The 26,726-nt window shown below is 37.8% G+C and overlaps 1 protein-coding gene across 3 annotated transcripts in view; it reads right to left on the reverse strand.

Moving 5' to 3' along the window:
• Nucleotides 1–254: 254 nt before the first annotated feature.
• The window catches only part of LOC133244624 (selection and upkeep of intraepithelial T-cells protein 9-like), a 36,951-nt gene continuing 10,479 nt past the window's right edge, over nt 255–26,726 (reverse strand). For all 3 annotated transcript variants that reach the window (XR_009735458.1, XR_009735459.1, XM_061412055.1), the window contains exons 3-7: nt 11,294–11,575; nt 9,282–9,386; nt 7,039–7,134; nt 1,047–1,169; nt 255–656 (exon numbers count right to left, since the gene is read on the reverse strand). Coding sequence is in view for 1 of the 3 variants with exons in the window: in XM_061412055.1 (XP_061268039.1) it covers nt 628–656; nt 1,047–1,169; nt 7,039–7,134; nt 9,282–9,386; nt 11,294–11,522 (582 nt within the window). In the remaining 2 variants the exon portion in view is untranslated. The remainder of the gene's footprint in view (nt 657–1,046; nt 1,170–7,038; nt 7,135–9,281; nt 9,387–11,293; nt 11,576–26,726) is intronic.

Below are 26,726 nucleotides of genomic sequence, written 5' to 3' on the forward strand. Positions count from 1 at the left end.
AACTTTCCTAGCCATGTCTCTGCTTATTACTTGCCTTGGGAATACTGTCTGTGTAATCAGTGGATAGTAAATAACAAGAATAGAGGATACAGACTCTGTAATCTTGCCTAAATATCTCTACTTCTTTTCTATTTCCTGTATCTGTTATTGGAAGGAATTATTATAAAAGAGACTAATGTTTAGGTATCTATGGCCCACATGAATAGAAAAGCCTCTAGAATTAAAATGTCAAACTTTAAGCAAAATGAGAAAAAGTTCCAGTAAGTAGGATTTTTTGGATATTTTATTCATGAAAGTGCAGAATAGGAAGATTAATGTGATTTCCATTCTTCTTCACTATGTAACCCCCAAATCCTTAAAGAAACTACACTTGTTTATTAGTCCCAGAGAAGTATAATGACTGAGTAATTAATTAGGGTTTGGAATTATGGCATTCAGAAGGGTATGAAATGAATCTGCTTTTGTTGCTCTGGCTCTTATGCTATTGAATCTGCTCTTTCTTTTTGCTAACATGTGACTCTTACATGGAGATTGCTCATGATTTGGATTATATGCTACTCCTCCCTGGATGAGTGCCTTCATCACCATGTCATAAGCTTCAGGTGAAGGAAGAGTTCCATGCAGATGTCAAAGAGGACCTTCCCTGCGGGCCTTCCCTGTGAAAAGAAAATCTTCAATAATTAATTGGTCAACAGTTAAGTGTGGTTGGGCTGAGGTCTTTCTCTGGTGACACTAACTCTTTATTTAATATAAATGGTAAAACCCCTATTCTCACACTTCTGTGTTCTTTTATCAGGGAAGGGGAATTTTAGAATTTAATGGAATGAGCACTTAACAAGGCATGAGGTTAAACCCTAAAATGCCTTTGTTCTGCTCGCTAATGTATAAGAAAACATATGAATAACCCAAGCTACTTTTTTTTTTTCCTTGTGCTTATTTAACCATGTAAGAGAATTTACAAGAGTACAGGTTTAACACTCAAGCAATTCAGCTAGGGGTATAGGAGATAACATTCTCAGGGCTCCTCCCATTGCTGCCTCACTTACCTTCCAGGGTCTGCAGTAGACAAGAAATGAGTACGGGGAAAAATATCATCAGCACAGTCAGGATCACACATATATCACGTATCCAACTACTATACAATGGGAATAGGTCATCTGAATCAGAGACTGGAAAAGAGGGAGGATTTTTTTAAAAAGTATTTTTTAAACAAAATGAAATAGAATTGGAAAAGATGCACAAATAAGGGAAACCTGTGTAGAGCCCACTTGATAAGAAGATGGAGCATTAATAAAGGAAAATCTGCCTTCTGGCCCTCATTTACATGTATTTTCTGAGCCCAGTTTGTGACAGCACCTCCAGGCTTTATGACAAGATACAACTTGCTGGTTTGGATGAACCAGGGTGCGCATGCAGTTTGAACTGAGTCTTGAATGCAAACTGTGAAGTTCCATCTCTACTCACTCATCCACAGATAACTGAAGACAGACTCTTATTTGTTTTTATATGCTTGGTTAGGAGATATAGATGCAAAATGTTCCAGAAATGTCATAGATATAACACAGTGGGCCTCTGTGCAGGTGGCTAAAACAAAATTATTTGTAACTGCAGCTCAGTGGCGGAAGGCAAAATTTGAATATGCACTGGATATAATCAGAATATCTAAGGAACTCAATCTATTTAAATAACAAATGGACAGTGATAAAAGGGAGTCATGATCACTCAATTCAAATCTTTAAAGTCTGTCATAGTGATAAAACCCTGGAAGAACCAACCGAAAAGTTAGAGATAGTAGTCTTTATTTCATTAATTCCAAATGTTGTCACTAAAATCTACACTCAGGGTCTTCTAATTTTTTGTTTATTGCTGAATCTCCTGTTCTTAAAAATATGTCTGGCCCTTATTAAATACTTGTTGAATGAATTAGAACTACAAAGACAATATTAAGCATAAATCCAAAACAGATTCAAAATAATTTTAGATATTTCAATTATAAGACAGAATCTTATAAAACACTATGCATATTATATTTAAAAACTTGAAATAAACAAGAAATATCAGAAATGTAAGAAATATATGCAGTACAGATAATGAGACATGGTACCTGCGGAAAGTAGTAAATAGATGGAATTAAAACATAACATCTATAATAGAGAATTCGAAGGTGGGTTTCAAAACAGAGTAGTCATATTTCAGGAGGTAACTAATAAACTAATAAATGGGAAGATACGAACATGAAGAGAAAACAGAAAACAAAAAAGAGAAGGAAAGAGACACATACCATGGAGTAGAAAGTTCTGATTGATAGTTATCTACAGCTGTAAAAAAAGAAGAGTTAAAGAATGGAAAAAGGGAAGAATTTGAAACAATGGTAGTTGACAATTTTTGAGACCTCATGAAAAACACTAATCTAGAAAATCAGGGAGCCCTACAAATATCTATTATGAAAAAATTTTTAAATCCCACAGTACACGAGTGCACACGCGCGCACACATGCGTGCACACACACACACACAGAGGCAAGTAAAATTTCTTAATCAGCCAGAGGATAAAGTTCACTTTCAAGAGTCACAGTCAAACTGACAGCAGATTTCTCAATAGAATAGAAGCCAAAATACTGACATAATATATTCAATGCACTGGAAGAAAATAACTTCCAACCCCAAATTCTGTAACTATTGAAATAAAGTTAAAAAAAAAAAAAAAGAAATAAAGTTGAGGTAAAGATTGCCAGTCAGAATGTTAGTATTTGTAAAGTCTGAGATGCAAGAAAGAATAAATGTTTTTTAAAAAACTGTAAATATATAGATAAACTTAAATAAACAATGGTCTATAAAGCAATGGTTATAATAACCTTTTCTGAGGCTTAACTATACACAGCATTAAAATTCCCAACAACCATAGTATGTAACTCAACAAGGCTAAATGCTATTGAATTACTCTAAAGTCATTGTATCTTCTAATGGTGTTTAAAGTATTAATTCACTTTGGACTTGGTAAGTTAAGTGTACATGTTAATAATTTCTAAGGGAATCACTTAGATAATAGAAATGCTGTATAAATTATATGCCAATTATAAGTGGAAACAGATGGAATTGTTTGAAATTATAAAAATAAAAATGTAATTACTAAAAATATACAACAAAAGTGAATGCAAGAATGGAAACATACATAAAAGAAGAAGTTCACAAAATATTAATAAGCACAAAATATTGTTAGAGATTTGAAACATCAGTAAGCAAAAGGGATACATGATCCATTTAAATGACAATTATCATCATCGATTTAAAAATTAAAATTTAATTATATGATTTTTTTGCAAGAAAAATATAAAAGCATGAGCACACAGACAAATTTAAACAAAGATTTTTATAAGATTGAGGGTTAAACAAAGATATACAAGGCAAACAAAAGTTTACCAGTGTAGCTATACTACATTTAACAAAGTAGATACTAAGGCAAGAAAGCATTATTACCTACACTGTAATGATTAATATTCTCTTTCATCAGTAACATTTATCAAATTTAAATGTGTATACCTAATATGGCTTCAAATTAAAGAAGTGTAAAGAAAAATTGACAAATTAAATCATTTATATTCAATGCAATTATTGATATTTTGGATTTAAGTTTTCATCATTTTTTAAATTAATTTCTATTTGTCCCTATTTCTTATTTCTGTTTCCCCTTTACTGAATTTTTGAGATACTTTGAACTTTTTATTATTGTATTTTAATTTATCATTTGTGTTTTGAAATTCTATCATTTTACACAGTTTTGGGTTTTTTTTGTTGTTTTGATGATTACATTAAAATATACATATTCAACTTTCTACAACCTACTTGGAATCACAATTTTACCACTACAATTAGGTCCCTTTAATTGTCACTACTTTATGTTGTAGTTGTCTTATATATTACATCTATATCTAGATACATTAAAATCCAGTGGGACAATATTGATTTTTGTTTTCTACCATCAAAGATTTTTGAAGGTTGTTTTTGTATGTTTGTTTGTCTTTTACTTACTTCCATTGCTATGGTCTGAATTTTTGTGTCCCTCTCAAAATTTGTATGTCAAAATCCTAACACCAAATGTGATGGTGTTAGGAAGTATAGCCTTTGGGAGGTCATGAGGTTGGAACCCTCATGAATAGGATTAGTGTTATTATAAAGGAGACCACACTGAGTTCCTCGGGTCCCTTCTGCCATGTTAGGACATAGTGAGAAAGTGCCAGCTATGAAATAGGAAGAAGGCCCTCACTAGAATATGATCTTCCTGGCACTTTAATCTTGGACATTTCAGCTTCCAGAACTGTAAGAAATTAATTTCTATTGTTTATAAGCTACCAGATCTGTGGCATTTTGTTATAGTAGCCTCAGTGGACTAAGACCAAGCCATTTGTTATACACTTCCAGTGATGGTACTTTGTCCAGAGTCAATTCGTAGGACAACAGGGAGAGAAATAGCCAATGGTTTTTCAAGAACTCAAGAGAAGAAGGACATTCTAATAGGTTTACCCAACTATTTAACATTTCTCTTGTGCTCTGCTTAGTCGCTCAGTCGTGGCCGACTCTTTGTGACCCCATGGACTGTAGCCCATCAGGCTCTGCTGTCCATGGGGATCCTCCAGGCAAGAATATTGGAGTGGGTTGCCATGCTCTCCTCCATGGGATTTTCCCAAGCCAGGGTCTCCTGCATTGCAGGTGGATTCTTTACCAGCTGAGCTACACAGGAAGCCCACCATTTCTCTTTTTCTTCCATAATTCCTAATGTTCATATTTCCTTCTGTTTGAAAATGTTCTTTTAGCAATGCTTCTCAATAGCTAATCTGAAACCAATGGTGTGTAGGTACATGTTAGATAGATGATAGATAAATATGTAGCTGTTAGAAAGTTAGACAATGGAGGCTGCAGTCCATGGGGTCACACGAGAGTTGGACGTGACTGAGCGACTTCACTTTCACTTTTCACTTTCATGCATTGGAGAAGGAAATGGCAACCCACTCCAGTGTTCTTGCCTGGAGAATCCCAGGGACGGGGGAGCCTGGTGGGCTGCCATCTCTGGGGTCGCACAGAGTCAGACACAACTGAAGTGACCTAGCAGCAGCAGCAGCAGAAGGTTAGATAAATAGGTAGATACATAGACAGGTATTGCAGCATGTGTATTGTAGTCTGACATTGGTTTAGGGTACTCAGACCTCCCATACTGTTAGAATTTCATCTTGTACAGTCTTACATACTTTTACTACTTTCTAATTAACTTCATAGGGTTGGCCTTTGTGTTCATCTTTGTAAGGATTTGAGACTTGGGTTTGTAAACGGAGGTGCAAATGTTTTATATATACCTGGACATGCAAATAGTTTATATATAACTGGAGATGCAAATGATTTATAACTGGAGATGCAAACTGGAGATGAAAATGTCCTTAATTTGTGGGCAATTAAGAAATATGTAATAGATTGGAAAATGCCCTAGCAAATAATAAAAGGATTCTTTTGTTTACTTCGACAGTCATTGTTCTATGTAAATATTTCCCAGTGATTGCAAACTAATGAAAAGTATTGCTAAATTCTCAGATGTTAGCATCACAAGGCATATGGCATAGTATAATTGCACTTCTAAATGACACCTAAATATATAGTAAAGAGGGTTAAGAGATAGCTTTCAACAGTCTTAAAACTGAATATATAATAAAAATAAGCAAAATTTTACATTTTAATTTTTTCATTAATTTTTCAAAGATGATCTCTAACCCAAAAGTTCTTATGAATCATGACTTGGAGTCAATCTATAGGTAACATCAATAATTGGGTTTTACAACAGAAAGATATATATAAACATGTAATTGAATCACTTTACAGCAAAAAGTAACTTAACACTGTAAATAACCTATAGTTCAATAAAAGAAATTTAAAAAAAAAATTGGGTTTTGTCCAAGTGCCCCTCCACAGATGATTGGTTTAAGATGTGAGATACACACACACACACACACACACACACACACAGGAAAATTACTCAGCCATAAAAAAGAATTAAATATTGTCACTTGCAGCAATATGGATAGACCTACAGAATATCATATAAAGTGAAATCAGACAAAGACAAATACTATGTGATATATGTAGAACCTAAAAAAATACAAATGAATCTATATATAAAATAGAAACAAAGACATAGAGAACAAATGTGGTTACCAAAGGGTAAAAAGGAGGCAGGAAAGGGATAACTTAGGTGTATGGGATTAACAGATACAAACTACTATACGTAAAATAAATAATCAACATGGATTTAGTCTACACCACAGGGAGTTATTAAAATACTCAATATCTTATAATAACCTACAATGAAAAATAATTTTGAAATGTATATATATATATATATATATATATATATATATATAAGCTAATTACAACCCTGATGCTGGGAAAGATTGGGGGCAGGAGGAGAAGGGAACAACAGAGGATGAGATGGTTGGATGGCATCACCGACTCAATGGACATGGGTTTGGGTGGACTCCGGGAGTTGGTGATGGACAGGGAGGCCTGGAGTGCTGCAGTTCATGGGGTCACAAAGACACAACTTTGCATAGTGCTGCAGTTCATGGAGTTCATGGGGTCGGACACGACTGAGCGACTGAACTGAACTGAACTGAAGCTAATTACTTAGCTATATACCTGAAGCTAACACAATACTGTATATCAGTGACACTTCAAAGAAATAATAATTGGGTTTTTTAAATAAGTGCCTGGATTTGATAAATTTGGATGAAATGGCTATAAGGCCTGAAGGAATATATACTTTCCCTTGGAGCACAAGCAAATATGATCATAAGTGGAGGCAGAGATACAGCTATTTATACAGCCTAAAACTCTGGGCCTCAATCAGTTCAGGGAGCAGAATCTAAAGCCTCTGGCAAGTCACCTAAACCCCAACTCCTTATTCTGTTGATGCTACAAAGATCACCCAGCTTTATTTAAATACTACTAATCACAAGGGTACCAGGCAAGAGAGATCCATTTTCATAGTCCCATTTACCTCCAATCTTGAATTTCAAGTAGACAGGTGAGATGCCAGCATGTATCATGAAAGGGATACAGAATGAAAAGAGAACAAACCATCTATTCTGTGAAACTGAAAAAAAAAACAAGAAAGAGAGTTAGGAAGATAGGTCTTTGGGGATACATTGGAATAACAACAAACATTCTGGTTACAGGAAGCTTTGGAAAGTTCTCATTGCTATTTCTATTCACATGTGTTTAACCTATGTCAGAGCTCAGGCATAAAAATTAGGAGTTGGGCTGAAGTTTGGGATTACAGGCATTTACACTGAAGATAGAGAAGGGTTAGGAAGAATTACCTCCCTCTGCACAATGCAGCACATGATCAGCCTCGGAAAAAGAACTAGAAAGAGGAGGGGCCTGGTCACTATTACCTTGTAAATGCTTAAGGGTCTAAAGTTTATAGAACCAACAAAGTGGTAGTTTGCAGAAACTGTGAATTAGCTAACAGGACAAAAGTACCTTGGAAGCCAAGAATTTAACAGATGTAAGAGCCTTAAGGTAAAATGAAAGCCTCTCCCCCACAGCATCTCTGTCATTTAGCTATTTAATCTTTTCTTGAATATTTATATACTAAGAAGCTTATTACAATGTAAGAAAGATCATTTCAAGACTAGACAACTCTTCTTATTAAGCCATGAGTTCCTACAGCAAGCAAGATGAAAAAGATTCATTTATTGATTCTTAACATTTCTAGAGGAAAATGACAAGATTATTGGGTAATCCTGAAATATACTATGCAAGGAACAAATAACTATGAATGCTTGGCTTAGAATAGAGAAGGCCCAGAAAGTATTTGCTTTTATTTTTGTCTTAGTTCTTCGTTTTGTTTTTTAAACCACAAATAGCAGAAATTACCAACAAGAAAGTTCCAGAGGAAGAGTTTTCTCATGTCATCCTAGAAGTAAATTCTACAAGGGCAAAGACTTTTTGGCTTTTTCTTGTACTTTATTGTCAATATCTAGAACAGTACCTAGTATCTAGGAGAGGTTTAATATAAATATGCTGAATAAATAAGTCAATTTTTTAATAAGCCAGTGACCTCCCCATCATTGTAAAATAAGCAAAGCATAGTCTTAGTAAGACACAGCATCAACATGAAGAAGAGCCTGGTGGCTGGAGCAAAGTGTTTGATGTTTGAAACATCTGGGTTCCAATTTTGCCTCTGTATTCATAGGTTGTTTGAGCCTGACCAAGTCGCTTAAAAACTCTGCTCCTTAATTTCTTCATCTAAAGAAGGATGATAATAAATACAGCCTAACTTGTAGGAATGTTTGGGTAAGTTAGTAAGTGGTTTACTACTTATTGTTTGTCTCATCAGTTGACATATGATAAATACTCATTTAAGGTTATAGAGGGATTTATGAATTGGGTAGAAGGCTGGACAAGTTGAATCCTGTGTTCTTTTTTAGCCTTGTATTTCCTGAATCATAGGTAAGTCTCATTTTCATGTCAGCTCTCAAAAGGAACCTGTCTTGTGAATTGTGTTTCTGTCATTTTTTCACCATATATCAGGTAATCTCGCAAAGTCTCCTGATCCATCTCTTCCTCCTTTCAGAAAAGCCTAGAATGTATGACAGCCTTTTTCTCTCAGAAAGTCTAAAGTATTTGATGTCATAAGCAGTCACTTCTGTTACTCATCTTGCATGGTCTGAAGTTCCTAAGGCCAAAGGCATTCTCCAACATATCTGATAACTTCAACTGCCCTCTGTTTTCAGTTCGCTTAAATTAAGCCTGTTTCCTACTTCTAATGGGGAAAAAGAGTGTATGTTCAGGTTAATTGATAGGAAGAGAAAAAGTGGTGTTGAGAGCAAACTGAGAAGGGACAGAAATCTGGGCATTGGTCCATATATTTTCCTTTTATTCTTGTTATCAGGTAAAGTATTCTGAACCATTCTAGTGATAAGTTTAAAGATCCATCGCTGTCTATGGGAAAGGACAGATTATTATCATTAAGATTTCAGAAAATGGCCCAAGTGATGGGCAACAGTATCTGAAAGGACCAGGAGGTCTTGGCAGTGATAGACCCTCTAGCAGCAGCAGTGCTGGAGAATCACGAGGAGAGAAGCTGGCAGCCTAACCTGATGTAACTCAAGACACTGAGACCTTCTTTGACAAAGAGGAGTGGGATACACTGAGGTGTGGGCTTACAGTTTTGTATGAGCCTTCCCTAGGCATTTGATATCAGGTAAATAATGGGGTGACTTCAGAGCTTTTTACCTGTCCCGAGTAAAATACATGAAACAACAAGTAAAATGATCAGATATATCAGGAGGTATAAGTTCTCACATAACATCCCCGCACACTTTGATTTGAACAGGATATCTGAAAGACAGAGAAAGACGTGATAAGCAGGGCAGTGGTATCACAAGGCTCCCCTGGGCATAGACGACTGCTGCTAAGGAAGCAGGACCCACTCTCAAGGCCCCCATTACACTCTGCACTATGTACCGGGCTCAGATGAAGGCTACTGTCCAATGAAGCTGGACTGGGGGATAGACTAAAATCAGGGAATTTGGGGGCCAAGGATGGGACAGGCTTGGATTGGATGGGGGAATAACTTCCTACTTTTTTCCTTTTAATTCTAGGGGACAAATCCATGAAATGAACCAAATTACAGGACAGGGACCTGGGCACCACAATACATGTAACATTTGAGGCTGCCAATGGCCATGGAACTGGATCAGGACGTGCCTCAATGAATTTTAGAAAGTTTTAAAAAATACAAAATCTCTGAAATTCTAGAAATAAAACTGAGTTACCTAACATTCAGAGTTTAAATTCTCTCTAGTTTAGGACTGACATGATAAAACTTCCCCTAGGAAAGAAAACCCAATATCCTTCTCAAAATATTTTGTAAAGCTACGAATTTCTCAGTGGAAATAAATCAAGGAAGTCCTCATACTCCCCAAAGTGCAGAAAAGTGTAATGCCAGCATTTGCCCATCATTACTATCAATTGCCAGTGACCTGTAGTTGTGATTTAATTGCTAAGTTGTGTCTGACTCTTTTGCAACGCCGTGGACAGAAACCCCAATTCTAACTACTACAGTGGCATGTGGTCACCAAGTGAAAGATTATACGTCAGTCTCTTTGGCAGTTAGCTGTGGCAATTAATATTAAGTCAATGGGATAGAACTGGAGTGATTACGCAACTTCCAAATGTGAAAGAAAATTGCTTTTTTTCTGCTTCTTCCCTTTCTACATCCCCAAGACTTGGGATAAAGTTGTAATGATGAAAATCAGACCTAACCATGCAAGGAAGACTAGAACCCTTGAGGTTGCAGAGCAGTAAGGTAGAAAGAGCCCAGGTATCTGAGTATCTCAAGGAATACAGAGAGCCTCGTAAACTATTTGGCTATTTCTGTTGTGTTTGAAATACTGCTGGGGATAGTAATCTTCCTGTGTAACAGTTGAACTGTTGTTCTAACTAAATGGGCCTTTTCTCGCCTCCTGTCATTTCCATCCACCTTGACTTCTTTGGGGACTGTCCCTGGTCACTGGCCGAAGAACAAAGGACACAGTTTATTGTGTTCACCTCTGACTTCCCTGGTCACACTTACCCTTTGTCAGGAAAAAAAAAAAAAAAACAGCCTTGCTCAGATCGTAGGCACTCACCATGTGAACTGGGCCCCAATCTTAGATTTGTCACTTCCTGGTTGCTGGATATTTACTAACTGTTCTGTATATCTATGCATAAGGTGGTAATAAAGACCACTTGTGGCATCCGTAATTGTTAAGTCACTCTTAGTTCTGCGTTTTGCTTTATGTCTTGTAAAGCCATTTCATTTGCAATGTTTTATTTCAAATTCAAAATGCCATCTATCTATGCTATCATTTCCAAACGAGAAAAATGAATGGTCTTAAAGGTTAAGTGGATCTAGAAATCTAGAAAGAGTGAATATTGCACTCAAAGAACAAAGTTCACAAAGCTAGAGAATAGTGGATCTAGCATTTGAATGACATATAATTTTTGAAACCTTAACATGCTAAACAGAGTAAGGGCTCTTTATCTAATTAATGTAATTATTTCCATTTAAAGAAATATCCCCTTTCACATCCTATGTTTTCCCTGCTCCTGGGAACTTAATAAGGTTTAAATATTACATGTCTAGAGCAATTTGTAGTTTATAAAGCAATTTCACGTTTATTTATTTCAGTCAGCTTTATCTTTCATCTGTCACATAGATGAAAACAGTTTCTCCTTGATAGAGCCAAGCCACAAGCACTCACCTGGTAGGATAACACCTGCCCTTTTCTCTTGACCAGTGACTGGATTACAAACGCAGCAAGTGACAGGACTGTGGGTTCTGTTTTTGAGAAGAACACTCATCTTCAGGTGCAATAATCCAGCTCCATCCACTGAGGAGGACTTTGATGAGTGTGGAATTATGTTTCCCCTGCTGTCTCTCCACTCCATCTGGGGTGATGGGAACCACCCTCCCGAGTTACACTCCAGCATGAGCCCTTTTGCATCAGGAATTTGAACATTAATCTGTATATCCAAGCCTAGAGCTGAAGGAGAAGACAGAAATGCCATTATAATTATTGTTGTAGACTCAAAAGCTGAAACATAAATGTTTCCTCTGATTCTCTGTGGTCTGCTATATGCGTAAGTTTAATACAGATGGGCAGATTAGGGCAAGGTAGTACTCCAATCTGGGAGTATATCAATAACCTCAGATATGCAAATAACACCACCTTTATGGCAGAAAGTAAAGAAGAACTAAAGAGCCTCTTGATGGCTTAAAGCTCAACATTCAGAAAATGAAGATCATGGCATCCAGTCCCATCACTTCATGGCAAATAGATGGGGAAACAGTGGAAACATTGGCTGACTTTATTTTTGGAGGCTCCAAAATCATTGCAGATCATTGCAAAATCACTTAAGCCAGGAAATTAAAAGATGCTTACTCCTTGGAAGGAAAGTTATGACCAACCTAGACAGCATATTGAAAAGCAGAAACATTACTTTGCCAACAAAGGTCCATCTAGTCAAGGCGATGGTTTTTCCAGTGGTCATGTATGGATGTGAGAGTTGAACTATAAAGAGAGCTGAGTGCTGAAGAATTGATGCTTTTGAACTGTGGTGTTGGAGAAGATTATTGAGAGTCCCTTGGACTGCAAGGAGATTCAACCAGTCCATCCTAAAGGAGATCAGTCCTGGGTGTTCATTGGAAGGACTGATGTTGAAGCTGAAACTTCAATACTTTGGCCACCTGATGAGAAGAGCTGACTCATTTGAAAAGACCCTGATGCTGGGAAAGATTGAGGGCAGGAGGAGAAGGGGACAACAGAAGATGAGATGGTTGGATGGCATCACCGACTCAATGGACATGGGTTTGGGTAGACTCCGGGAGTTGGTGATGGACAGGGAGGCCTGGCGTGCTGCAATTCATGGGGTCACAGAGTCAGACACGACTGAGCAACTGAACTGAACTGAATACTCCAATCCAAATCCAGGATAGCAGGACACTAAAGGTATGAACCATAGAAGAAAAGATTATCATTATGTTTATAATTCATAAATTAGACTTTACAGTGGTTAATAATTTCTGTTTATCCAAAGACAACAGGTAGAAGGTGAAAAAGCAAGCTATAGACTAGGAGAAGATGTTCATGATACATTTGAGAAAGAATCTGAGTCTAAAATATATTTTTAAAATACTATAAATCAATAAGACAGCAAACCTGGTTGTTAAAATTAGCAAAGATTTGAAGCATTTGATTTTATATATATATATATACATACATACATATATATGTATGTATATATGTCGGGAGCTGCATTAGGCATTACTGACAAAATGGAGGCATGGCCCCAGATCCCTCTCCTCATTCCCAGGCACGGTCCTGGGATGAAGGAGTTAGGCCTTGTAATTCTGACATGTCTTTTCCTCTCCTCGGCTGAGTTGACTGAACAGGAATATTATGGTGCTTCTTGTTCTTGAGAGGAGCATGACAAGGCACAAAGCCTTCTGCAGCTCTGCTCAGAGAATAATTCATAAAGTTAATCATTGACATTTGTTCAAGGAGTTTTACAAAAAAGTGTTCCAGGGTAAACACACAGGCCACAGCTTGAGATCATGGGAGGGATTGCTATCTGACGCCTATTTGTGAGGAAAGTGTTTATGGCAAAGGAGTTTCCTGAATTTAGGGCTTAGGAATAATTAAAATAGTTAGAAGCTAAAAATTTAAGGGATGCTGTAATGTTAGCATATTCTACTATAGCTTATAAAAATTAGGGACTTTAGAGATATTATTAGCTAGAAGCCCTTTCTAAGAAATAGTGAGCTTAGGATTCTAGGGGCAAACAGGATTTAGAAAGATAAGAAATAAACTGAGGAATGTGGTATGCAGCCCAGACATTAGCATGAGTTACAGTGTATTCACAAGGATACATGAGAAAAAGTAGATAAGAGAATCGCTGAGGCAAAAACTCCTTTTGAGGGGCAACAATGATTTATGGAGACAACAAATCTGGGTCAGTGGGAACTAAAAATATCAAACCTCTGACCTAATGCTTTTGTAAAAGTATAAAAGAGAATCATAAGCTTGAAATAAATAGGCAGTCCAAGAAAACTGAGGGGCTGCCTCAGTTTCTCGCCAACACCACTCACCACTTCAGGTTGAATCCCTGGCTGCTGGAGCTGGACTCCGGCATATATATATATCTTCAGATGGTCAACACATACATGCAAAGATGCTCAACATCACCAGCTCTCAGAGAAAGGCGAAGTAAGATCTCAATGAGATACCACTTTACCCCCAACAGAATGTTTGGGGTAAACATGTTTACGATGCACAGGACTGGGACCAGCATTACCAAGGGACAGGGGGATGGCAGAGGTCTTCTACACGGTTGGCTCCAGGGAGGTAAATGGGTCCAATCTCTGTGGAAAATTTTTAGTATCTACTAACATTAAGCATATATTTATGACCCAGCAATTTCACTCCTACTTAACACTGTAAGAGAAATGAGTACTAATGTCCACCTAAAAGGATTTTCAAGAATATTCATGGCAGTGTTATTCATTAATAGCCCCAAACCAAAAGTAACCCAAGTGTTCAGTCATAACATAGAATACTACAAAGAAATACAGAAGAACAAACTTTTGCTAGTAACAACATAAATGAATAATGATGAGCAGGTAATGGTAATCGTAAATATTAAATGTATGTTTTCACTTATATCAAGTTCTAGAAGAGGCAAACTCATCTATGGTGATAGAAGTTAAAGGACTGTTTCCCTCAGTAGGAAGAGAATGGTATTGACTACAAAGGAGCAAGATGGAACCATCTGGGTAATATCTTCATCTGAAGGGCAAGTTCATGGGTATCCCAATATGTAAAAATTCACTGAGCTTTACTTTAAGATTTGTGCACTCTACTGTATGTAAAGCATACCTCAATACAAAAAGAAAAATAATTTTTAAAAATCCAAAGCTAAAACCAAATTCCAGTAGGTATCCCCATCTCTATAGTGGTTATTTTGAAATTTGCATCACTCTTTGAGCACAGAAATGGAATCAATTTATTTTGGGGAGTAGACAAGTATACAAATAATAAATACAACTTTAAAAATATCAATGGTGTCTTTAGTGATGATGATGTAGTATTTTGAACCAATCTTTCTGCTGAAGACAACCCAAAGGTGAAGGAAATAACAAAAACTCATCCCCTAAGATTTTCTCGAATGTCTAACAAGACAGAGAAATTACAGGACTTGGAGAGGTATAGGGGTTCCCTGGTAGCTCAGCTGGTGAAGAATCCTCCTGCAATGCAGCAGACTCTGGTTCGATTTCTGGGTAGGAAAGATCTCCTGGAGAAAGGATAGGCTATCCATTCCAGTATTTTTGGGCTTTCCTGGTTGCTCAAATGGTAAAGAATCCACCTGCAATGCAGGAGACCAGGGTTCAATCTCTGGGTTGGGAAGATCCCCTGGAGGAAGGCATAGCAACCCACTCCAGTATTCTTGCCTGGAAAATCCCCATGGACAGAGAGCCTGGCGGACTACAGTCCATGGAGAGGTAATGGATTGGAATTCAGGAAGGGTGTAGCCATTTCTGCCTTTGGTCATAGCTTGTCAGGAAGGTAACTCATGACTGTGTGTTTTTTGTTTTTTTTTTAAGAGAACTTCTGGGGGTAAAAGAGAAAGGACTGGAAACTAGAGGCCCAGGAGGGTGAAGATCTTGGTACATCAACCCCACTCCATACCCGTATAGATACCAGACAGTTATTGGCCTTTCCCCTGGAGACCTTTTCTGATCACCTAGAGGCAATTTGAAAATAATGAGCAGCTTGGAGTTCCCTAAAAGTAGAAGAGACCCTTCATTAAAGGAGTTTGGCACCTATCAACACAGAAATTTCAACATAGAAAGTGATGCTATGGATTAGGATCCTGTAGAGTTCATACCGATGCAGGAGAATAAATTGTACCAGGTGCAGAAAGAAATATCAGTTCTCTCTAAATTTCTCTGTCAATTTAATGAAGTCTAATTAAAAGCCCTTTTCATCATATAGGACTGGAATGCAAAAGTAGGAAGTCAAGAGATACCTGGAGTAACAGGCAAACTTGGCCTTGGAGTACAGAATGAAGCAAGGCAAAGGCTAACAGAGTTTTGGTGAGAGAATGCACTGGTCATAGCAAACGCCTTCTTCCAACAACACAAGAGAAGACTCTACACATGGACTTCACCAGATAGTCAATACCAAAATCAGATTGATTATATTCTTTGCAGCCAAAGATGGAGAAGCTCTATACAGTCAGCAAAAACAAGACCAGGAACTGACTGTGGCTCAGATCATGAACGCCTCATTGCCAAATTCAGACTTAAATTGAAGAAAGTGGGGAAAACAACTAGACCATTCAGGTATGACCTAAATCAAATCCCTTACAATTATACAGTGGAAGTGACAAATAGATTCAAGGGATTAAATCTGATAGAGAGAGTGACTGAAAACTATGGATGGAGGTTTGTAACACTGTACAGGAGGCAGTGACCAAAACCACACCCCAGAAGAAGAAATGCAAAAAGGCAAAATGATTTTCTGAGGAGACCTTACAAATAGCTGAGAAAAAAAAAGAGAAGCTAAAAGCAAAGGAGAAAAGGAAAGATATATCCATGTGAATACAAAGTTCCAAAGGATAGGAAGGAGAGATAAGAAAGCCTTCCTAAATGATCAGTGCAAAGAAATAGATGAAAACAATAGAAAGGGAAAGACTAGAGATCTCTTCAAGAAAATTAGAGATACCAAGGGAAGATTTGATCCAAAGATGGGCACAATAAAGTAAAGAAATGGTATGGACCTAGCATAAGCAGAAGATATTAAGAAGAAGTGGCAAGAATACACATAACTATACAAAAAATATCTTAATGACCCAGATAACCACAATGGTATGATCACTCACCTAGAGCCAGACATCCTGGAATGTAAAGTCAAGTGGGCCTTAGCATCACCATGAACAAAGTTAGTGGAGGTGATGGAATTCCAGTTGAGCTCTTTCAAATTCTAAAAGTTGATGCTGTGAAAGCGCTGCACTCAATATGCCAACAAATTTGGAAAACTCAGCAGTGGCCACAGGACTGGGAAAGGTCAGTTTTCATTCCAATCCTAAAGAAGGGCAATGCCAAAGAACGCTCAAACTACTGCACGATTGCATTCATTTCACACACTAGCAAAGTAATGCTCAAGATTCTCCAAGCCAGGCTTCAATAGTATGTGAACTGTGAACTTCCAGACATCCAAATTGGATTTAGAAAAGGCAGAGGAACCAGTGGTGAAATTTCCAACTTTCATTGGACCATAGAAAAAGCAAGAGAATTCCAGAAAAACATCTACTTCTGCTTTATTGATTGAGTAATACTACTGCTTTATTGAGTCAAGGCCAAAGCCTTTGACTGTGTAAATCACAACAAACTGTGGAAAATTCTTAGAGATGGGAATACCAGACCACCTTACCTGACTCCTGAAAAACATGGATGCAAGTCAAGAAGCAACAATTAGAACCAGACATGGAACAACAGACTGGTTCCAAACCGGGAAAAGAGTATGTTGAGGCTATATATATTAAATAACCCTGCTTATTTAACTTATATACAGAGTACATTATGCGAAATACCAGGCTGGATGAAGCACAAGGTGGAATCAAGATTGCTGAGTGAAATATCAATAACCTCAGATACGCAGATGACATCACCCTTATGGCAGAAAGCAAAGAGGAACTGAAGAGCCTCTTAGTGGAAGTGAAAGAGAAGAGTGAAAAAGCTGGCTTAAAGCTTAATATTCAGAAAACTAAGATCATGGCATCTGGTCCCATCACTTCATGGCAAATAGATGGGGAAATAATGGAAACAGTCACAGACTTTATTTTCTTGGGCTCCAAAATCACTGCAGATGGTGACTACAGCCATGAAATTAAAAGACACTTGCTCCTTGAAAGAAAAGCTATGACCAACCTAGACAGCATATTAAAAAGCAGAGGCATTACTTTGCTGACAAAGGTCTATCTAGTCAAAGCTATGGTTTTTCCAGTAATCATCTATGGCTGTGAGAATTGGACCATAAAGAAAGCTGAGTGCCAAAGAATTGATGCTTTTGAACTGTGGTGTTGGAGAAGACTCTTGAGAGTCCCTTGGACTGCAAGGGAACCAAACCAGTCCATCCTAAAGGAAATCAGTCCTGAATATTCATTGGAAGGACTGATGCTGAAGGTGAAACTCCAATACTTTGGCCACTTAATGGGAAGAACTGACGCCATGGAAAAGACCCTGATGCTGGGAAAGATTGAGGCAGGAGGAAAAGGGGATGACAGAGGATGAGATGGTTGGATGGCATCACAGAGTCAGTGGACATGAATTTGAGTAAGCTCTGGGATCTGGTTATGGACAGGAAAGCCTGGCATGCTGCAGTCCATTGGGTTGCAAAGAGTTGGACACAACTGAGTGACTGAACTGAACTGAACTGAATTAAAAGCCCAAACAATATGAGTGAGTGTGTGTCCACGTGTTTGTGTGAGTATATGTGTGATTTGACAAACTGATGCTAAGTTTTAAACACAGACATACACTTGGACATGTGTGAAATTACATATGTAGTAATTTATTTAAATAATTAAATAGAGTATTGCTTGCTTATCAAAAGGTTGAAAGCAACCTATATGTCCTTTAACAGGATATGGGTAAAATAATTCTGAATCGTCCACACAATGGAAAACTTTGCAACCATGAAAGGGCTAGGAAAAAAAATCAATACACTGATATGACTTCAGTTTACACTATTAGGTTAAAAAAACAAGTTGCAAGACAAGTATATACTGTATTAGCATTTGGAAAGAAGTTATGGATATATAAATATTTATATAAGGATAAATACTTGTATGTCTATATGTTTGCAAGGACATACACATATGTATGTATACATACATTATGCACATATATAAATAAGCAAACTATCTCCGGAAGTGGTTCAGGGTAGTGTTACCAAGGAAACATGGAGATTACTTTTTTTGTCCTAACCTGCTACCCTCAGATCCATGATGGCCTCTTCAGAGGTGTCACCATCTTTAAAGAAAGAGTGGTACTGTCCCCCATCGAGAACACTGACATTATGGATCCTGAGGGTGACTTTGCCTTCTCCTAGGGTGTCCTTCAGGAGCACTGTGCGATTCACATAGTTGTAAGTGCTTTTTCCAGAGACTTCTTCCCTGTCCTTGTACAGGTAAACCAGCTGGGAATAGTACTCCTGAAACCAGCCCACCTGCGTGTGCTCTGCACTCTGTGGTGGGGACAGCTGGCAGCTGAGCTCAGCACGGCCACCCCCAGGCCACCTGGTGGCTCCTGGAGCTGCTCACAGTGAACTGCTCTGTGGAGGAAGTCGGAGGTCAAGGGTTTATTCTGAAGGCCACAGGAGAAAGCTTTATCTAGGTCTGCTCTGGACACATTGGCCTAATTTCTAGCTCTTGATGCCAAGTCCTTTCTGATTTTTCAACTTTGCTCTCAAAGATACCTTCCCCCTGACAACAGTGCTCTTCTTTCACACTCTCCCATCCCTGCTTCCTTCTTACTTCTCAGGTCCCAGCTTCAATGTCAACTTCTTAGGGAAAAATTTTATCACCACTCGCTTAACATTTCCCCTAGTCATATCTTCATAGCACTTATTATTGCTGATATTTTAAATTCCTATCTTTATTTTCTCTTATAACCAACTAATACGTAAGTTGTACAACAACAGAGTCTCTGTCTTTTAAAAAATGCTCTGTATTATCCCCAGGGCATAAAACATTGCCTGAAGATGGGAGGTACTCCATAAATATTTAATAAAGGAATGTGAATAGCTCACACCATTGGGAGGAGGGATGTGGACCACTATGGCTGAATAACAGCCTTTGCTTATCAAATACACCAGCTGCTTTTTTCAGTATCAGTTTTTGGTGCATTAAAGATGGCCACAAATTTTCTGATGCTCCATCCATGAACAGAAAGTGCCCGTTTCCCCTCCTTTTAAAACTGTCCTCTGATACTGTTTTGCTCAATAGAATATGGCGGAAGACTACCTGTAATCGTTCCTGGGTCTGTCTTAGAAATGAGCAAGTCTCATTCCTTTTTTTTTTTTTTTTTCATTCTTTCTGGAAGCCATCAGTAGCCATATACAAAGTCTGATGACCCTGAAACCATCATAACAGAAAGGCCATGTGTTAACATGCCAGTTGACAGTGCCAAGGGACCCCAGCCTTCCAGCCTACTCTGCCAAAATGCTAGACATATAAATGAAGCCGCCTTGAGCTCTTTGCACCACTCTGCCCACAAGCTGAATATACAAAGAGACCTCAGTCTATCACATGGAACAGAGGATTCACCCAGCTGAGCACTGACTTGAATTCCTGACCAACAAGATATGAGATATAATAAAATGGTTACTCCAAATCACTAATCTTGGAGATAATTTGCTATGAAGCTATCACACAGCTCTTCCTATAATCTTACTTTTCCCTCCTTTCAAGTATACCAGATTCGTTCATTTCTCTGCCACCAATGTTTATCCTTTTCACTATAAGGTATCTGATTTATCAGACTTAAGGCCTATTGTTCTAAGAAAATTTGTGAACAGCTCCACTTCATACCAACTTCTTTATCTGAGGTCCTACTAAACTTACAATTCATATTACCACATAAATGACCATGGTTTGTTCTTAAACATAAGGGATCTATTTATTATGATTTGCCAGTGAGAATTTGAGGCTCCCAAAGGTGGATGTTGGACAGGTATCTGTCTCTTCTCCTTGGCACATCACTATTTTTTTAAACATATGGCTAGTTTTATTTTGTTTTGTTTTTCTTTTGGCCACAGCACATGGCATGTGGGACCGTAGTTTCTTGACCAGCGATCAGACTTGCAGCCCCTGCAGTGAAAGTGTAGATTCTTAACCATTGGACAGCCAGCCAGGGAAGTCTCCCTTGTTGGTACATCATAGCAGCACTGTGGCATGGAGTTGGGGCTCAGGAAGACACAGAAATTAAATTAATGTCTTATAAGTTGTTTTAACACTCATTTTTTATCCTCAAGACTAGAACAGAAAAGGTAGAATCTGAGAACAGCAATGGAAAAGTTTCCTCATTTCCTTCCGTGTCCTTTATCTTCATTATTTTCCCTTATAGACCTAACTTACCATGAAAAAGAAGTAGATAACCCTACCTGAGGGGAGTACTACCATTTGTAAGAGAATGGCTACAGAGTATCCAGTTACATAGGAAAATGCAGGCTCCATCACACCTGGAAAATGAAATAGCAATTGTGGGTAACATAGGAAAATGATAAACAGAGACAATTTTGAAATCCTGCCTTTTGAGGGAATTTTCTTTGATGTGCCACTGAATAACTTAGCAAACCACAGGTGTCAGACCCACTGAGATTAGGTCTTTTCCTCCCTCTTCCCTGTGCCTTTACCGTGGCTCATGCCTTCATTAGATGACTACTATGGAGGGCAGCTGTGGTAGACAAGAGCGTGAACAGTGTACAGAACTCAGCTACGCACATCCCAGATTCACTTGGCCTCAACTGCCTCTTGGCTTAAGCCATTCACTCAGAGCCCCGTCTTCTGCCTCTGATGTTGCCTCACTTCCTAATGGAAACACTCGTGTGCCTTCTACTATGGGCAACAGGCCAGTTTTGGCAAAACATTCATAATTCCTCTATTACAGGCAGGGTCTGCCTGGATCTACGACCTTCGGCTCCATCCACTACTTCCACATTCAAAGGAAATGCCACATCAGAGAGGTGGGAGCTGGACTCCCCACTAGCTGCCCAGAGGGCCTGCAGAAAAAAGCTCAGCTATAAAAGTATGCTAACTGCCTGGCAGAAAATCTTGGCTCAATCAGATACAAGAAATAAGAAGTAAGATTTTTTTTTCTTCTTCCAATATTATACTCAAACGTGGAAACCTGATCCAGGATAACACTAGGACTGCAAACTGAAGAAAGAATTGCTGTTCTGTGAATGGTGCTGAGACAAGAAACAATGCACAGAGAAGCAGAGCCTTGGAATCTCCATTCACACCACACATAGATCAAAGACACGGACGTAAAAACCAAATCTATGCAAATATTAGACCACTTGGTAACAACAGACTCTTCATGTAATTGGGATATGAACAAATTCCTCAGACCGAATAAAATGATGGCAAATGTTAAATTCAACTTCATTAACTTTAAGTGTGTTTATATCAAAAGATATAAAGAAAGCAAAATGACAAGTCCTGATAAAACATTTACAACAACTAGAGCTCAAAAGGCTCAATATCTAAAATATATTAATTAATCCTTGTCATTCAAATTGCCTGTTGTCTTTTTTTTTTTAAACTTTACATAATTGTATTAGTTTTGCCAAATATCAAAATGAATCCATCACAGGTATACATGTGCCTGTTGTCTTTTAAAAAAGACAAACCCTTCCTTACTTAGAGAGACTATCCAATGTTCATTGAGTAACTTGGACAACTCAAAGACTACACTTTTCAGATTCCTTGCAGCCAGGTGAGCTATAGGACTGATTTCTGGTCAGTGTGATGTAAATAGAACTATAAAGAACTTACTTTAATCCCTAAATTCAGAAGAGAAACCTTCCCTTCCTCTTTACAGCCAGACTGAAGCCCATCCTTTGGCTATACCTAAGATAGAACCTGGACCTTGAGGTGAAAGCCACAGGCTGAAGATGGAGCAGAAAGTAAAATAGAAGCCTGGTCCTTAACTTTAGGAAGCTGTCTCTTGGAAACTAACTTGGGTCTTTTTTTACCTCATTTAATGATGAAACATGTCTTTTTACTTAAATGGATTGCAGTTACATGGTTGTTCAGTTTACTGTTATTCTGTATAATGCAAATATATTATAAATAATATTTATACAAATTAAATATTTATCTTTAAAGTTTTCTTAAAATGAAAGACCAAAGGCAAGCATTTCAAGACTGGTGAGCCAGCTTACCAAAATTGCTTAAAGACCTACTTTCCTTCCAGATACTTCGAATGTATCTCACCCACTCTTAAACAACATGCAGGCTAAGAATCACTGAAATTATATCTTATGTGTGTGGGAGATTTACATTTATGATTTATAAAAAGACATGAAGCATATTAATATATATGCAAATATGTACATATAAAGTAAATCACCTCATTACAACTTTTTTTTAATTTTCAGAGACTTAGTTACTTAAGGCACAATTTTGGCTTCTACTCTATCTAGAAATGGAACAATTAGTTTAGTCTATTTTAGAGATACCTTGAACAGATCTATGTTTTTTTATTATTATCATCAATCCAAAGGAATGAGTAGCACATACTTGTTGGTACTCAGTATACATAGAGTTATTTCTAAGCTCATTTCTAATGGAAGTTGAAATAAGTCTACTCTTTAAAATAATAGAGACCTACTGGACATACAACTTTTCTTAACCTCTAAAGCAAATTACTCTGAAGAAAAGAAGTGAAAAAGGAGCAAAAACAAAAACAAAGACAAATAAACATCAAAACAAAACCCAGACAGAATAAAAAGGACCTAAAATCAAAAATACTGGGTAGCTTCCTATGCAGCTTATATAGTCAAGCAAAGGAGTAATGAAGGAAATAAACCAAAGAGAAGCATCTCAAATTTTCTCATTTACTTGTTCCCCAAAATAAAAGACAGATCTAAGAAAGACTCCAGGCTCTTCAGAAAGGACCTCACCCAAATGCCTGCGGACCTCTACCTGGATCAGCTGGGCTCCTGCTGTCACAGAAACTGCAAGCAGATGTGCTGTGGTCACATGGGAACCCACAGGGCTTTCTGTAAGAACCCCAGTGGATGCCTGTGTGCAACAGCTTAGTTTTCCAGCCTAAAATGTATATTCCCCTCACAAAAGAAGTGCGAAAGTGGCGGTCTCACCCAATGTGTACGGCTGCTTGTTCAAACTCATTTTTACCATTAGGATGCAACAATTCTCAAGCAAGCACAGGTTTCAACTTGACTTGCCTCCCCTTGAAAGTAAAGCATGAAACAATGTTTATTATGTAACATGTCATCTGGATCAATTTAAACTATCTATGAAGGAGAAGGCACTGGCGACCCACTCCAGTGCTCTTGCCTGGAAAATCCCATGGATGGAGGAGCCTGGTAGGCTGCAGTCCGTGGGGTCTCGAAGAGTCGGACATGACTCAGTGACTTCACTTTCACTTTTCACTTTCATGCACTGGAGAAGGAAATGGCAACCCACTCCAGTGTTCTTGCCTGGAGAATCCCAGGGACAGGGGAGCCTGGTGGGCTGCCATCTATGGGGTCACACAGAGTCAGACACGACTGACGTGCCTTAGCAGCAGTATGAAGGAGAAATAACACTATGAGGTCTAAAGAATATTATATAAGGGAATATTCTGACTATAATCTTTGAAAATGGAAATAGAAAGGATCTTCCTTGATAAAGGCTAGCTTTAAAAATCTCCAAAAACATTATTTTTAATGAGGAAAAAAAAATCTTTGCAATATTTCTCTTTTACACTCTGGCACAGTCTTAGTAATTTTTTTGTTTTTTTATCTGTCTCCTCTGGCAAGGGAAAGAAAAACATAAATAAACAGCACTTAAAATCTTTTAAACAGTGAGAAAATTCATCAACAAAATAAAAAGGCACCCTACTGAATGAGAGAAGATATTTGCAAATTATATGTCTGATAAGGGGTTAATATCTAAAGTATAGAAAGAACTCATACAACTCAGTGTAAAAAATTAAAACAACTTGATTTTAAAAATGGGCAGAGGACCTGAATAGACATTTTCCCAAAGACATACAGATGGCCAGTAGGCACGTGAAAATGTTCAACATTACTGATCAGGAAAATGTAAAATAAAACCACAATGAGATATCACCTCATACCTGTCAGAATGATTGTTGTCAAAAAGACAACAAATAAGTGTTGGGGAGGACTTGGAGAAAAGGGAACCCTTGTACACTGTTGTTGGGAATGTAAATTGGTAGAGCCGCTTTGGAAAACAGTGTGGAGGTCCCTCAAAATATTAAAAATATAACTAGTATACAATTCAAAAAATAAATAAATAAATCTAAATAATTAAATGTTTTTATCTAACATGATCAGAAAGTGAAGCTGTCAGAGTAGCACAAGTATGAGAAAGGAAGGAGAAAAATGAACAAACGTGGATGAAATAATTTACATGGAAAGTAATAAGAAAATAGAGAAATACAAATTTTCAAGAATAGTACTTTTCTCTAGCTTAAGTTAAATAATGTGTGAGATTGCTTAGGAATTTTAAGAATATTTTTCTAAACCTAAAAACCTGGATAACAATATCATGTTCAGGGAGGAGGAAAATATTAACACTTTATAGAACAGTCTTAGGGACTCTGTGGGAGAGGGAGAGGGTGGGAAGATTTGGGAGAATGGCATTGAAACATGTAAAATATCATGTAAGAAACGAGTTGCCAGTCCAGGTTCGATGCACGATACTGGATGCTTGGGGCTAGTGCACTGGGACGACCCAGAGGGATGGTATGGGGAGGGAGGAGGGTTCGGGATGGGGAACACATGTATACCTGTGGCAGATTCATTTTGATATTTGGCAAAACTAATACAATTATGTAAAGTTTAAAAATAAAATAAAATTAAAGATAAAAGTTGCCATCATATTAGTCTACAGACCATAAAATTCTAATACAATGGTAGCAGAAGGGTAGGAGTAATAGGGTAGCTTAACCTCAAAATAATGTGGAAGAATTAACATTCACTAATAACAAAGATAATCATAAAACAGTAAAGAGAGATATTTCTAATTTCACTGTACTAGACATTAGCATATATAATAAAGCCATTGTAAAAAGACACAGGGTGGTATTGGTGCAAAAAGACAAATCCACATGGAACAGACTAGAGAGATGAGAAAAGTAAATGCGGTATTTGATGCAAGTGGTGTATGTAGGTCTTTCTCCATTTGTCCCCTCAGATCCATTCTCTCCTTCTTTCCTTTATTCTCCAGCTTGCAGAGCTGCTCTCTACCAAGTCAGTCACCTGGGGTCCTTCCCCTTCTGGCCTATGAGAGTCATGGGAGACTGAAGGATGAGAAGAGAAAGAGGCCAAAGCATCTCTTTCCTTGCTCCCTTCCTGTTTTGTTGCCACGCATCAGGGGGCTCATCCCCCTACAACTACAGCTCCTGCCCATAGCCCATCATCCACAGCTCCAGATCATCCAGGCTCCGACAACACTCTTCGTCATTTGTCATTAATGTATGAGGGGTGACAAGTTCCAACAGTAGCCAACAGTAGCCAGATCTTGAGGATCTTGTTGACTCACATAATTCCAATCACTCTTAAATAAACATGTTCTTCATTTGATGATATTCAGAATGTCATTTGAATCTGCCTTGTAGTTCCTTGCCAAAACCCTGACTAAAAACAGGTGGAATCACATATCAGTTGAAAAAAGGGGTTCCAGAGGAAAATTTGTTCCCTCTATGGGAAAAAAGCATGCAAGTAAAAACTCAGGATAATGTCTTTGAGGTACTGGGGTGCAAAGTATTTCTTGATAGAACCCCAAAGTACAAACTGTATGGGAAAAATTAATTTGACAACCTTAAATATCTATGCTAAATTAAGGACATTATAGATGAAGTTAGCAGATGTCTGACATGACAGTATGATATTTTCAAAGCCTAATGATATCAAGGGATCAATACCTAGATAGGAATGCCTGCAAATCACAGGGGAACAAGACAAAATCTGACAAATAATTTGTTAATAAGAAATCCACAAAGGGTAGAACTGACTATCTAAACTTGTATCGAGAAATTAATAATCTTGCTAGTAATCAGATAAAGGCATATAAATGCAAAAGGAGATACAACTTATTACCCATTAGATAAGCAAAATTTAAAAGTTGGATAACACTGAGTACTGATAAGGATTAGGACACTGGGCATGTGGGAGTGAAAATAAACCCATCTATTCTGGAATCACTTTAAGTGTTAGTTGCTTGGTCATGTCCAGCTTTTTGCTACCCCATGGATTGTAGCCTTCCCAGTTCCTCTGTCCACGGAATTCTCCAGGCAAGAATACTGGAGTGGGTAGCCATTCCCTTCTCCAAGGGAATACCCTTCCTGATCCAGGGATAGAACCCAGGTCTCCTGCA

The sequence above is a fragment of the Bos javanicus genome, chromosome 3 (genome assembly GCF_032452875.1).
Source record: "Bos javanicus breed banteng chromosome 3, ARS-OSU_banteng_1.0, whole genome shotgun sequence".
NCBI lineage: Eukaryota > Metazoa > Chordata > Mammalia > Artiodactyla > Bovidae > Bos > Bos javanicus.